Genomic DNA, 13,614 nt, shown 5'->3' with positions numbered 1-13,614 from the left:
ATCAATAAGGGAGAAAAGCTCATATTTAATGCTTAGAAAGTGAGAGGATCTGTATTCTATGTCGGAAACACAATGGTGGCTTTGCAGCTTCACACCAGTTCACGGATGTTTGTTTAAACCTCCAGTTCCCTCGGCGATTGGCGAGATGTGATTGAACCTACAGAATTGGAGGAGACGGACGGACGGGGTGCTTTCAGATGTGCTGGCACTCCCTGCCTCAACAAAAAGCATTTGCAAATGAAATCGAATCCCCTTTGAAAACAAGTGCTGTGTGAACTGGGCACTGCTTCCTGTGGGTGCCAGGCTTGCCCACCGAAGACACTGCAACTCATAAATGAGTGAAAGTAAAAAATCAGAACAAAAAAGGCACCCTGTTCCCCCAGCCCCTCCACGATGGGCTATGATTTGTTTTTTCTTAATGCACTTATTTTCTTGACCGGTCCCACTGCTTCTATAGTTTTCCATTACAATGCAGAAGGGCACTTAAACCTTTTGTCAGCAAGTATTTCCCTACCTCACCCGTTTTCAGGGAAAGCCTCAAAAGCCCGTCTGTGAGATGGTCATGCTGTAGCAAAGCTGGACGCCTACAAAAATGTCAGATAGTCCTTAGCACAGAAAGGTGGTGCTGGGGTGTGTGTGTCTGTGTGTGTGTGTGCGCGCGCGCGTGTGTGTGTGAGAGAGAGAGAGAGAGAGAGAGAGAGAGAGAGAGAGAGAGAGAGAGAGAGAGAGAGGCTGACTCTGACTTACAAGACTTGTGTAAAAATAATCAAAACATTCAAGAAGATATGGTAGTATCCAAACATCTATCACTTTGCTTATTGTTCAGTAGGATAAGGACTGTGAAGAAATAAAAGCCTCCACAATTAAGATGCAATTAGCAAGATGAAAAAGCTCTGAACAAAACTGCTTTAAAGAAAGAAGAAGAAGAAACTAGTCCGGAAACGTGCTTGCTCTTCTACAGCTGAAGCCATAAATTAAATACATTTCCTCTCAAATCACTTTATATCCCGGCACTCCTTCTCTGGGGTTACTCTGACAGCACAAGCGCATCGTTTAGCATAATCACAAGATTGTACCACGGTTGAGAGAAGTAGATGATTAACAAATAACACTGGAAGTGTGGGATAATTTTCACTCAGGTACACACACACACACACACACACAGAGAGAAACTTCCAGCTGCTAAACGGCCGATAGAGAAACTCGACATTTACTCCCCACAGAGATATTCACATACATCCACACCCCGCTACAGAGTCCACAAGAAGCCTGTGATGCTGCTCCATGCCAAAAGAATGATTTCACTTCAGTTAGAAACTTACACAGTCACCATTTTCTAAGCATCTCAGCAAAAACAAAACCAAAAGCACAATGAGACTCTGCAACATCACACTACATGGTCTTATTGTTATTTTGGTGGAAGAGTAAAAAGAAAACCTACCTATAAGCAACTAAAACATATTTTTATAGGCTTATCAAGAATAGCCAAAGAAACCCCAATGTTTTCTTTCACAAAGTAGGCTGGCAAAGGAATTCAATAAGGAGGTACAATTTGACACAGTGAAATAAAACCAGGCTGGCTCTCAGCCAACATGACGTTAGGAATCACATACAAGCTGCACCAACAGCCTTCTGGTTCATGGCTGACTTTTTAAAGCTACAGTGTGCCTGTTCACTTTTGCTAACTATCGTCAGCACAATTAGTGGGAGTGAATGAATCCCCGGTCCCAAACCCCAGAATTCCCTCTGCACCTGTCTTGTACAAGGAGCAGCAAGCTCTATGAATAGAGTTGTATTTTCTCCCTCCCCTTCAGGGTCGCAGCATGCTATGGTTCTGCTGTTGTTCTGAGCATGAATGTCATGTTTCAGACTATTTCTTCCCCTCTCTCCCCTGTGGTAAAAATAATAGCAGGAGCCCAGTGCTCATCAGACTATGACCAGTGAAGGCTCAGAGGCTGTATTCCCGTGTTACTCTTTATTCCTCATAGAGATTTGTGGAACAAGTTCCCAGGCCTGGCTTCTAAGTAATGTCTTGGTGGGAATAAGGACAGCACTGCCCACAAGAAAAATCCTTTTTGCTTCCTTATGCAGGAGGTAGCATAGTTCAGAGTGGATGCAAAATAGATGACCAGCTCTCCTGAGGACGCCCACATGATTTTACTTTGGCATTCATCCGACTAAATGAAGTCAGTAGAAATCCAAACAGAAAGAAAACAGAAGTATTCTAAAAAATGAAAGCAATCTATTCTGGGAGGTTTAATTTTTGGTGTTTATCCAGTTGTTTACCCAAAAAAAGGCATAATTCAACCTACATTTATTGAGTACCTATGAGTTCCTGGTACTGTAGCAGTGAACTCTAAATGAAAAGACATCGTGTCATCTGAAAAGTCATCGTGTCCATTCAGGAAACTGGGAGACTGGGTCAAGCGGCTGGTCAGGATCTTTTGATTGAGAGCTTCCAGGCTATCTGACTGTCCTCTTGCTTGGCTGGGAACCAGTGCTGAAGAACATTCCCACCCCATAAACACTCCGCACACGCATAGGAAACATAAACGGAGCCTCTTGATTGAAATAAACACCAAACGTCCAAAACTCCTTGGCCAAGATGTCTAGCAAGCCACCCAAGCCAGGCCAGAGAATGGAGGTTCCCATGCAGGACCCTGGAAAAGGTACCTGCTGCTGCAACGCTGTGTGGAGTTCCGGCAGGGCTGGAACACTGCTCACCTCCCTGTCATCTGGAATGTTTAAGGGCACCAAGAGATTGGTAACTGTCATCTAAATTTGGAGTCTGAATTTCAAAGTCAAATTTTGCATTTTCTCTCCCTACTATAGAGCAGGACTATTAGGTGATTTGTCATCCTTAAAACCACCACTGAGAAAGAGAAGCTTTCCAGGGTTCTCTCTCCTTGTATTTACTATTGTCAGGCTAGTGATATTGACCGAGGAACAGATTCTAAGTGCTTAGGGGCTTTTCAGTATGAAACCCAAACCAAACCCCCTTCAATGGAGTCTGTACCAGCTCTTATCAAGTCTATTTAGGATTTCCACAGCTGATCTTTACATGAGCAGCTTCATCTTTCTCCTGAGAGCAGCTGGTGGGTTTGAACCACTGACCTTGCCTTTAAAAGAAGTTCAACTCAGGCATTAGAAAAAAAAATCACTGCTGTTGATTTCTTCTCATGCAGACGCTGGGCAGAGTAGAACTACTGTATTGAACACAGTTCCGATTCTCCTGGTTTTATTGGGCTTTGCTTTGTTGTACTTCACCAAAACCAAACTCACTGTACCGAGTCCATTGTGGCTCACCGAGAGCCTGTAGGGCGGGCTAAAACGGCCCCTGAGTTTCTGAGACTGTAAATCTTTATGAGAGTAGGAAGCCTCATCTTTTTCCTGCAGACCAGCTGATAGTTTCCAACAGCTGACCTGGCAGTTAGCAACCCAACACTTGACCACTACCCCACCAGGGCTCCCCTGGTGTACTACACTGGTACTTCATTTTTCACAGTTGGAAGGTCTGTGACAACTTTGTGTGGATCAAGTCTGTTGGCACTATTTTCCAACAGCATGTGCTCACTCTCTGTCTCTGTATCACATTTTTTAATTGTCATAATATTTTGAACTTTTTCATAATGCTATGGCACACTTAATAACTACAGTACAGTGTAAACATTATTTTTAGTGTGACTTGTATTGCAATATTCGCCTTATTGTGGTGGTCTAGAGCCAAACACACAATTGTTTCTGAGGTATGCCTGCACTATTTTAAAACATAGGCCACCCAAACAGATCCTTATAGCAACACTTATTAATACAGAGCTTGCTCGCCAGCAGATCCCATAAAGTCTTTCTATTTTATTTAAGAGTCCTTCATGGGCTCTCTAACTAAGGGGCCCTGGTGGCATAATGGATTGCACACTGGGCTACTAACTGCAACATCAACAGGTCAAGCCAATCAAACACTCCGCAGGAGAAGGAAGAGGCGTTCTGCTCCTGCCAAGATTTACTGCCTTGGAAACCTCCCAGCCTTGTCCCCACCCCCTGGCCAGCCCCCAAATTAAAACAAGCTCACTGCCATCAAGTTGAACTGCCCCTGTGGGTGTCTGAGACTGACTGAGTCTTTAAGGGAGAGGAAGCCTCATTGTTCTCTTGCAAGGTGACTTGTGGTTTCAAATGACTGGCTTTGTGATTGCCAGCCCAATGCACTGCCAGGGCTCCTTTGGAAGCCCAAGGGGCAGCTCTATCCTGCCCGACAGGGTTGCTATGAGTTAGAAGGGCTCAATGGCAGTTCGCTTGGTTTTTCGATTTTGGGTTTTCTAACTAAAGTCAAGTGGTGGGAGCTGGACTTTGAATCTTGAAGACAGGCGGGTGGGTAAAGGAGTGTCCTGACAGCCTCTCCTCAGAACAGGATCGTTTCCATGTTCAGCTCACCCCTCTGGAGGAGAGAGGTGCCGAAATGCAGTTACAGCCAGTTCTTTCTGAGACACACTCAGAGGAAGGATTAGCCAAGTTACTGTGCACGTGGAGAAGGACTTCCCCTCCCCTCTTCCATGCAGTGAACCAAGTTTGTCTGTTAGGCGCGTGCGGGGGGCCTGAGACGGTGTAGGCGGGAAATCAATCCTGTTCTATAAAATGGGAGCCCAAAGCATTCTCAAATTGTGATAACAAGACGGCTCACTTATCCGCTAGTTTCTGACTTTGATGATAAGCTGATGTTTACATATATATTTATATGTTGACATATAGGGAGCGCTGTGGGCAAATTTGGGGATGCATTTGGCTGCTAACTGCAGGAACCTCTGTTCAAACCCACCAGAAGGAGGCCATTTCCTCGGTAAACATTTACAGCCGCAGAAACCCGGTAGGAGATCCCTGTGACTCTGAGTGCACTCAGCAGCCCTGAATCTGTCCCTCAATACCCACTGCGTCAGACTGCCTCACATCAACTGCCTTGTTTAAAATGATGCTGTGTGCTGCGTTGCTTACGTGAATGTGGTTTGCTTACACAGTGTCAGGTGTGTATTTTATGTGGTATGTTGGTGGCGCATGTATTCTCTATCTGCCCGGGGGTGTTGCCCATGGTGTTGGTGGAATGAGTAGTATGTGTGGTATGTTTGTGGTGTGTGTAGCGGTAGCGTATGTGGGGTGTTTCTAGTTTTGTGTGGTGAGTGTGAGCCTGTGTGAGAGAGATGCAAACATGCTAGATTCATGGAATGTGCCGAAAGGCCTCTGGAGTTCCTTGGGGCCGCCGGGTGTGGCCTCAGGTGAGGAGAGGCGGGGTTGCCCATAGGGGGCATTATTGACTAGTGCCCTCCTCCAGGCAGGACTGCATGGCAGTGCACTTGGTGATTGGTTTTCCAAGCAGGAAGGAGCCCTGGGGAGGATGGGGGTTATCGGCCCTCCCTAAGAAGTCTCTCTTCCTAGATGGCACCCAGACTTGGGTGCCTAAGGCGGCAGAAGCAGCCTCAGGAAAACCACTGAGGCGCAGGGCCCATCCACGCTGATAGGCGTCGCCACACGGAGGAAGGAACCTACCGGAGAGGGGGCGGTGGGGGCACAGGGGGCATCTCTCTGCCTCTCCCTGCGGCTCCAGCGACAGAGGGGCTTTGACTTGGGGGTCTTGGAGGCTGGGGGCCCTCCGGGAGCTGGTTGGGGGAAGGGCTGTGTGAAAGCTGTGGCACCTGCCAAGCTGCGTCACCCCAAGGCCCACTCGCGAGCGCAGCGGCTTCGCCTGGGCCCCCACGGCCAGTCGGGCTACCAGTGCACGTCGTGGGTGCCTCACGCGACGGGGCGGCGGGTGCCCGGCAGAGCGGCGGGCCGGCAGGGCGCTGAGTCCCGACTGCGCTTTCCTCTGGTGCCAGGGAGGGGGCAGGCGCGCCGACTCAGAGCGCCGCCGCACCAACCGACCACTTACCTCCCGCGCGGCCCCTGCGGGAGGATTTGCCGGAGCCGCTGGGTGGCGGTCGGGCGCAAAGCCCCACGGGAATTGTAGTCCCCGGCGGCGGGGCGGGGCCGAGGGGCGGGGCCGGGGCGGGCACAGCGGCGAGGTGTGGGCAGGAAGGTCCCTGCGGTGCGAGGGAGACGCCGGGGCGGTGGCCATGGGAACCTGGGCGAAGTCATTTGCCAGAATTGAAAACCTCCGAGGAGCCGGTGGAATGAAAACACTGTTAGACCAGATTTTAACATTGGTAACGCGGGCCACCATTGATAAAACTCATATCTCCTGGCGAAAGAGCCACATGGCAGCCGAAAACCGTATACCCTAGCTTGTCGTGCATTCTTTCCAAAAATCGGGACTTTTTTAAAATGCCGCGGGTCGCAGGAAAAGTTGTTCAAAATCGGGACGTCTGGTCACCTTATTTTAGAGGGGCTTCAAGTGCGGATCGTGATCCAACTCTGCTGTGGCAACCCTGATGGAGTTTTCCCGGAAAGTGGAGATTCCCTCCGTCCAAAGGAGTGCTATTCAGGGCCCTGCTCTCCCTCATCCGCTCCTGCACACAGTAGCGATAGCATCTCTTGTTCACCGGACGACTCCCTAGAGGCTGTGAGCATAGAAAGGGAGCACTTTAGAGTTGACAAAGCGCCTTTTCACTGAATTGGTTCATCCTATTAGAATTGTTAAACAACACTGTGAATTGGGGGGAGGGAGAGAGAACTAAAGATACAGGCAGTTTTGTGTACCTGTAAATGCAGAGGTTGGGGTCCTCGGCAATCTTTATTTCCTTCTCTATTTGAACAACATTGGCAGCTGGGAAGAGAAAGTTGGGAGAGGGGGCCCCTGAGGACAGATGTGGGTGAACAGAAGAAGGGGAGCCTCCTATGCAGGACTTCCTTGAAATGGCAAGTGAACTTAATTCTTTTTAAATTGGGGAGGTAAGCAAAACCAAAAGAAATAGCTTAGGGATTGGAAACAACGGGACTTTTAAAAGCCAGTAAAACATGGAATTCGGGTGTCACTTCTGAACTACCTCTGTGACCCTAGATAATTTGCACAATTTCCTTAAGCCTCCTTTTCCTCATCTTTAAAATGTACATAGTAGTTTCTGCTTTATAGCATGACTTCATGGATTAAAAGAGATGGAAAGCACTCAGTGTAGTGCATGGCCCAAAAGAAGCGCTTATTTTTAGCTCCTATCATTAATATTATTTGGAGAAGTTCCTTGTGTGACTATATAAAAAACATATTGGAGCATAAGTACCCTTGGGTGGCTGTGCCAATATTCTAAGATATTTGTAACAACCACTTGAACTATGGAGCTACAAGATACCTCAGAAGGAAACTGGACCGAGCAGTACAATCCATTAGTTGTGGGCAAGGAGGAAAAGGGATCCGAGATGGCTGCCATTTTGAAAGGGAGTAAAGAAGGATGTTGCCCTTCACGTACATACAAGTAGACACGACTGCAGGACTAACAGGGTTGGGAGGACATAGATTTGGGACATAGTTGTCTTGAGGCTTCCTGTTAATGACCAAGTGGCAATTCAAAATGTGGATTTGGATATTGTGGTGGTTAGATATGTCGACTAGACAACCCTGACCAGGGACCTAGTTCAACCCGTCAGTCAGGTCATAGCCTGGTGATGCTTGCTTGGAGGTGTGCCCTTTTTTTTCAGGGTAAAACTGGGAAATTCCCTCTTTCTCTCTGCCCTGTTGTGTCCCTCCTTCACTGGGGCTGTGTCTGCCTGCAGGGGCAGCCTCATGTGGACCAGCAAACCCTGAGCACTGTGGGTGCCTTGCTCTGTTTCAATAACCTTGAATCCTTGCAACTCTGCCCCCACCAGCCTCTGATCATCCTGCATCCCACTTCACCTTTCTGGGTCATCAGCTCACCACCAGCCTGTAGCTCTGTGAGACTGAAGAGGACCTCAGCTAGCAATGGACACGTAGACTTAAGCTGGACTGGGCTAGGATGCCTTCTTAATATGAAGTTCTTCTTTATACATCTGTGACTGTCACTGATTTATTTCTCTAGACTAATCTCTGCCAAGAAATTTGGAAAACAGTTATCTGGCTGACTAACTGGAAGAAATCCATATTTGTATCCATTCCAAAGAAATGGAGTTTCTTTGACTCATCAGAATGTTCAAATCATAGGACAATCTAATTTCTCTCAAATGCAAATACAATGTTGCTGAAGATCATCTCACAATGGTGGCAGCATTACGTTGACAGGGAGCTGCCGGAGGTTCAGGCTAAATGCAGAACAGGGATATCATTGCTGATAGCAGATGGATCTTGACTCAAAGCAGTGAATATCAAAAAGATGTTTACTTGTGTTTTATTGACTATGCAAAGGTTTTTTTTATTGACTATGTGGATCATAACAAAGTACAGATAGACTTGAGGTGAATGGGAATCGCAGAACACATGCTCTTGCAGAATTTGTACATGGATCTAGAGGCAGTGGTTTGAACAGAACAAAGGAATAGTGCATGATCTTAAAGCAAGAAAGGTGTCTGTCAGGGTTGAGTGCTGAGACCATACTAAATGGATGTAAATGCTAAGCAAATAATTGAAAAACTGGATTATAAAGAAGAGGCTGTGGCATCAGGGTTGGAGGAAGGTTTATTAACAACTTACAATATGCAAATTTCAATTAGCAACACACTCTCACTAGCTGCATGTGAGGAGGGCTCGAAGCACTTGCTGATGAAGATCACAGAGTGTGGCCTTTAGTGTGGATGACACCTCTATGTAAGGAAGACCAACATCCTCCCTACTGGACCAGCAGATAACATCACAGTAAAGAGCATAAAGCAGTTGTCAAACTTTGTCATCTTGCTTGCCAGATTTCATTAGTGCTTGTGGAAGCAGCAGTCAAGAGATCAAAGGACACATTGCACTAAGTTTGCCGAGCAAGCCCTCTTTAGAGTGTTGGAACGCGAGGATTTTACTTCTAAGACTAAGGTCCTTGGGCCATGGTGTTTTCAGTCACCTTACATGCAGGTAAAAGTTGGACATTGAAAAAGAATATAGGACAAGAATCAATGCATTTGAATTATGGTGCTGGTGAAGAATATTTAAAGTATCATGAACTGCCAACAATCTATCTTGGAAGACTTTTTCTTACCTACTTTGGCCATGTCAGGAGAGACCATTTATTGGAGAAGGACATCTTGCTTCATGAAGTACTGTGACAGTGAAAAGGTGGGAGACTGATCCAGGCACTGCAAGGATGGGCTCAAACAGGAGAGAAACCGTGAGGATGACACAAGATTGGGCAGGGTCTTGTTCTGTTGTACATTGGGTGGCTATAGGTCAGAACTGGCTTAAGGGCACCTGACAACAACAAAAATGATCCCGCCACTCCCACATGAATGCAGATTCTTGGACAGGATACTAATTCATTGCAACAATGAACTAAGCAACAATCTGAAGTCTGCCTACACACCATCAGCATGAAAACATCCATGTGGCTTGGTCAACAGGACAATACCAAGCAGGGACCCTCCCCTGTCCCTTGGGGCTGGCTCTGGATATAGGCATTCCTGGATGGCCATATTATCTTACAATCAAGCAGGCAGGTATATCAAGGGCAACCCTACACCCCAAGACCATGTACAAACATTTACCTGTAAAGCCCAGCAATTGGGACACATTTAATACTACATATCACCAAGAAAACTTCAGGGCTTGGCAGTTTTGCCTCCTTAACGTTTTTCTGCCCTGCTGCTGTCTGTGTCTGCTGATGTTGGATGGTAGGTAGAGACACTGACCAAGTACAGGGCTGCTGCTGAAAACCAGACTTGACCCACACCGACCTTATTACCCAAATAAACCAAACAGTGCAAACTGTAGTGTTACCAAACTGTATGGCATTAAATATTTTGACTGCTGTCCAGCGGGAACGCTGGCCTCATCCATGTGGAATGTTCTGTGGATACATACCCTCCTGCAGCCACACCATTTCCCAAGGCCTACAGCAAAGGCAGGGCCACCTTTCTACCATTTACCAATTGTTGGTTAACCCATTTTGTAACTGGCTTACTGCTTAATCCCTTCGTTGGGGAACCGCCCTAGTATCTATTGTGGGAACTCGGCATTGGAATGGTCTTCCATTGCAACAATTATTGCTCTCACAGTCCCTAGCTGCAAATCTCTGATGCCTACGTCCAAGAAACAATGCGAAAGACTGGTAATAACACTGGAAAGGCCATTTAGGGCCATTGGAGAATAGTGTAGAAACACGAACTAACATTCCAAAATGGCTGAACTTGAGCTCAGTGTTCAAGTTGGACCCCTCCCCACATATAGTCAGGCTGGAGCACAGCCAGACATACACATACAGGAATGATTCCCTTTTCTCTGTTAGCACAGAGGTTACATTATAATGTCTGTCTCTCTCTCTCTCTGTGTGTGTGTGTGTGTGTGTGTGTGTGTGTGTGTGTAGAGATGGTGGGCAAACTATAAAAAAATAAAATAAAAGATATAATCCAGTGCACACAATGGCAGTAATTTAACCATAAATTCCAGGTCTCTAAAGCACTAGTGCAAATAATTTCAGTAAACTACCTCACTCAAAGTTGTTTATTAACTAGTATAAAAAGCACCCTTATTGATTCCCCATTAATGAATCCTTTCCTGTGCAGCTGGGTGCCACTGATTCAGAACTACTTTCCAGGCAGGTGAGCCCCATAATACAAATAGATGGCTGCTTCTTAATTTGCTCCAGATCCATGTAGCAGCCTCGCAGTCTCTACCCAATGGGAATCTCCTTCGTTTGAGCTTGAGCCCAAACAAGAAGTAAGGAGAGGGTCAATAGTGTCAAAGACTACAGAGAGGTGGCCAAGGACATGAGAAAAGTCGCCTCCAGAGTTGCAGTTTAAATGTCATTTATTTCCCTATGGGTTTACACTGGGGTGGAACGGCCCACAGGGAAATTTACCAGAATGGTTTTACTTTTCATCATGACCGTAGAGGCTGCGGGGACTGCTGGCTTTTAGTTGGTGGGGCCAGGGTTAGCAGACATCTTGCGGTGACTGGAGAGTCCAGGCCCACAGAGAGCTGTACGGCGCCCTGTGCAAGTTCCGACTGTTCCACCGCCCATTTACAGACCCGCTGCTGATGAGCTAAGGGTGTAATCTGTTGTAAGTGGATTCTTTTAAGATGGAATTTTCCTGGGACGCAGCTACCGTATGGATTGAGGGAAGCATGTACTTTATTTTGTGCAGAATGTGACCACTCCCTTAACTGTAATGTCTATTCATGGCATTTGAGTCACCAGGGCAGTCCATTCTCTGAGACATGGGATTCTACAGAGGGATACAAACGTCTGACTGCTTCATTGTATCTTTTCCGCTGCCTTATTAGTTTCATACTGAACCATGCATTATTTTATTATAAATTACTTCTTTGAGCTTGTCTTTTATGTTAAAGTTAAATCATTGTTTTGATTAAAAAAAATCATATATATTAGTAGGTTCTGACATGTTTGTTATTTTAAAAAAGGTGGGAGGGACACTGGGTTTGACAATGCTCAAAACCATTTATTCATTGACTTTAAAACTATCTTGAGTGCCTATTCTGTATTGGGTGCTATTGAGATCTTCAACAAGCAAAACAGAAAAGGTTTTCTGCCATTAGGGAGATTATATTCATGTGTGTGTGTGTGTAACTATAAACAATAAATATACACGAAATAAATAGACTGTAGCCCCACTATATTAGTGATTAATGCTATGCAAAACAGAGTCATGTGAAGGGATTGACGGAGAGGACAAAGGTGGAAATTTAGTTAGAGTGATTAGGTCCAAGTTCACTGAGAAGATGGCACTCAAAGAGAGATCTGAAGACGGTAAGAGGATGGCCTTGTGGATATATGAAAGAAGAGTAATTAGGCATAGGCACAAAGTTTTCAAGAAACAGCAAAGTCTCCAAACCAAACTCACTGCCATCAAGTTGATTCCCCCTTAGAGCGAAACCCTCTAGGGTAAGGTAGGTCTGAGACTGTCGCTCTTAATGGGAGTACAAAGCTTCCTTTATGGCCTCAGGAGTCACTGGTGTACCTACAATGCTACCAGGGGTCCAGCAAGGACTCAGAACCAAACTCACTGCCTTCGAGTCGATTCTGGCACATGGTGCCCCAACAGGACAGGGTAGAACTGCCCCTGTGGGAGTCAGAGACTCTAACACTTTAACGGGACTACGAAGCCCTGTCTCTCTCCTACAAAGTGGCTGGTGGTTTCAAACTGCTGACCTTGCAGTTAGCAGCCCAACACATAACCACTACAGCACCAGGCCCCAAGTACGTCTCAATCAGAGTGAGTTAAAGGAAACAAAAAAACCAAACTCCTTGCCACTGAGTCGATTCTGACCCACTGAGAGGGGCTCGTGATGGAGGACTTGCAGGGGATTGCAAGGACTTTGGTGTTTACTCGGAAGGACAGTTTGGAGCAGACACGCCTTGACATTTTTAAGGGCTTATTCTGGATGCTTTATTCAAGGTAGGTCATAGTGAGTGATGGAAGAGTAAGCAGAGTGCTAAGAATCCAGGCCCGCGACAATAGTGAGCTGGACCGTTAGCAGTGAAAAATGGCCTCACTTCAATCTGGCGACGTGGTGGGGTGGACATGGGAGAGGAGGTCATAATTCTCTGCACATGGTGGTAGAAGGGTTTCAGAATTAGGGAGGGGAGGAAGTTGGAGATAGATTTAGGGGTGTGCAAAGCCTTGTGGGAATGAGTGTGGGAATGACCACAGAATCTGTGGTGATTGACACAAACAGACAGTGCAATGAAGTCAGACTCGGAGGAGTCAGGATGACAGGAGATGTAAGTGTGGAAGGAAGGAGGTTGGCGTGCTTTCGCTCCTTGACTCTGTGGCTGGAGGTGAAGAAGTCTAAGACTTAGATGCACTCCTGGTCCATCTTGATGGAATGTTGAAGGCCTGGGGATGGGGGTTGTCAGTCCCAGCTGTTGTTGTTAAGGGCCATCAAGCCAACCCCGACCCATAGCAACACGACGAACAAGTGAATGACGCACGGCCATCCTCACCGGTGTTCCAGTGCCCCATTCTGTTGTTGCCGCCACTGTGCCCATCCATCTCACTGAGGGCCTTCCTCTCCTTCACTGCCCCTCCACTTGACCCAGCATGATGCCACCAGGGACTGGTTTCAGGGGTACTGCTCATCCATGACTCATCCCAAGAGAGAGGGTGGTCCCTGCCCCTCTGCCCCTCTGCCCTTGATATTTTTTTAATGAATTTTACCTTTTTGATGGAGGTCATAATTCAGAGCCCAAGCTGGTAGTTGCGCTAAGCACAGAAGGCCATAAATGCTGATACAATAATGTGTATGTATATCTAGAACATAAATGGAGGTGAATGACAAAGTATGCAAATGAAGGGCTCGGATTACTTGACCAACAGGAGGAAGCTGATGCTCCAGGATTGGTCATAGGGAAAGGTGTCATTGGTTAGGTGGCGTGAAGAAGCCAATGGAAGCAGCAATAGGAACATTCAAACTCAAGAGGGTCACTCGCAGAGTAATATTTTAGAGACAACGGAACAATGGGGCCATGGTTTATCCCTGGACTGAAAGTAAACCAGTTCTTAGAAGAAAAGCAAGAAAAGAGAATGAAAATTCAGGGAATGGCTGAAGGCATGAAACACTTAACGTTC

General features: G+C 46.5%; 1 protein-coding gene across 1 annotated transcript in view; it reads right to left on the bottom strand.

Annotated features, from left to right (window-relative positions):
- The window catches only part of SAMD13 (sterile alpha motif domain containing 13), a 46,368-nt gene extending 44,727 nt beyond the window's left edge, over positions 1-1,641 (bottom strand). The window contains exon 1 of the mRNA XM_075538504.1: positions 1,614-1,641. Coding sequence (XP_075394619.1) covers positions 1,614-1,641 — 28 coding nt within the window. The remainder of the gene's footprint in view (positions 1-1,613) is intronic.
- Between the last annotated feature and the right edge of the window lie 11,973 nt (positions 1,642-13,614).

This window comes from Tenrec ecaudatus, chromosome 1 (genome assembly GCF_050624435.1).
Source record: "Tenrec ecaudatus isolate mTenEca1 chromosome 1, mTenEca1.hap1, whole genome shotgun sequence".
Taxonomy (NCBI): domain Eukaryota; kingdom Metazoa; phylum Chordata; class Mammalia; order Afrosoricida; family Tenrecidae; genus Tenrec; species Tenrec ecaudatus.
This window is presented reverse-complemented; position numbering and strand designations above follow the sequence as displayed.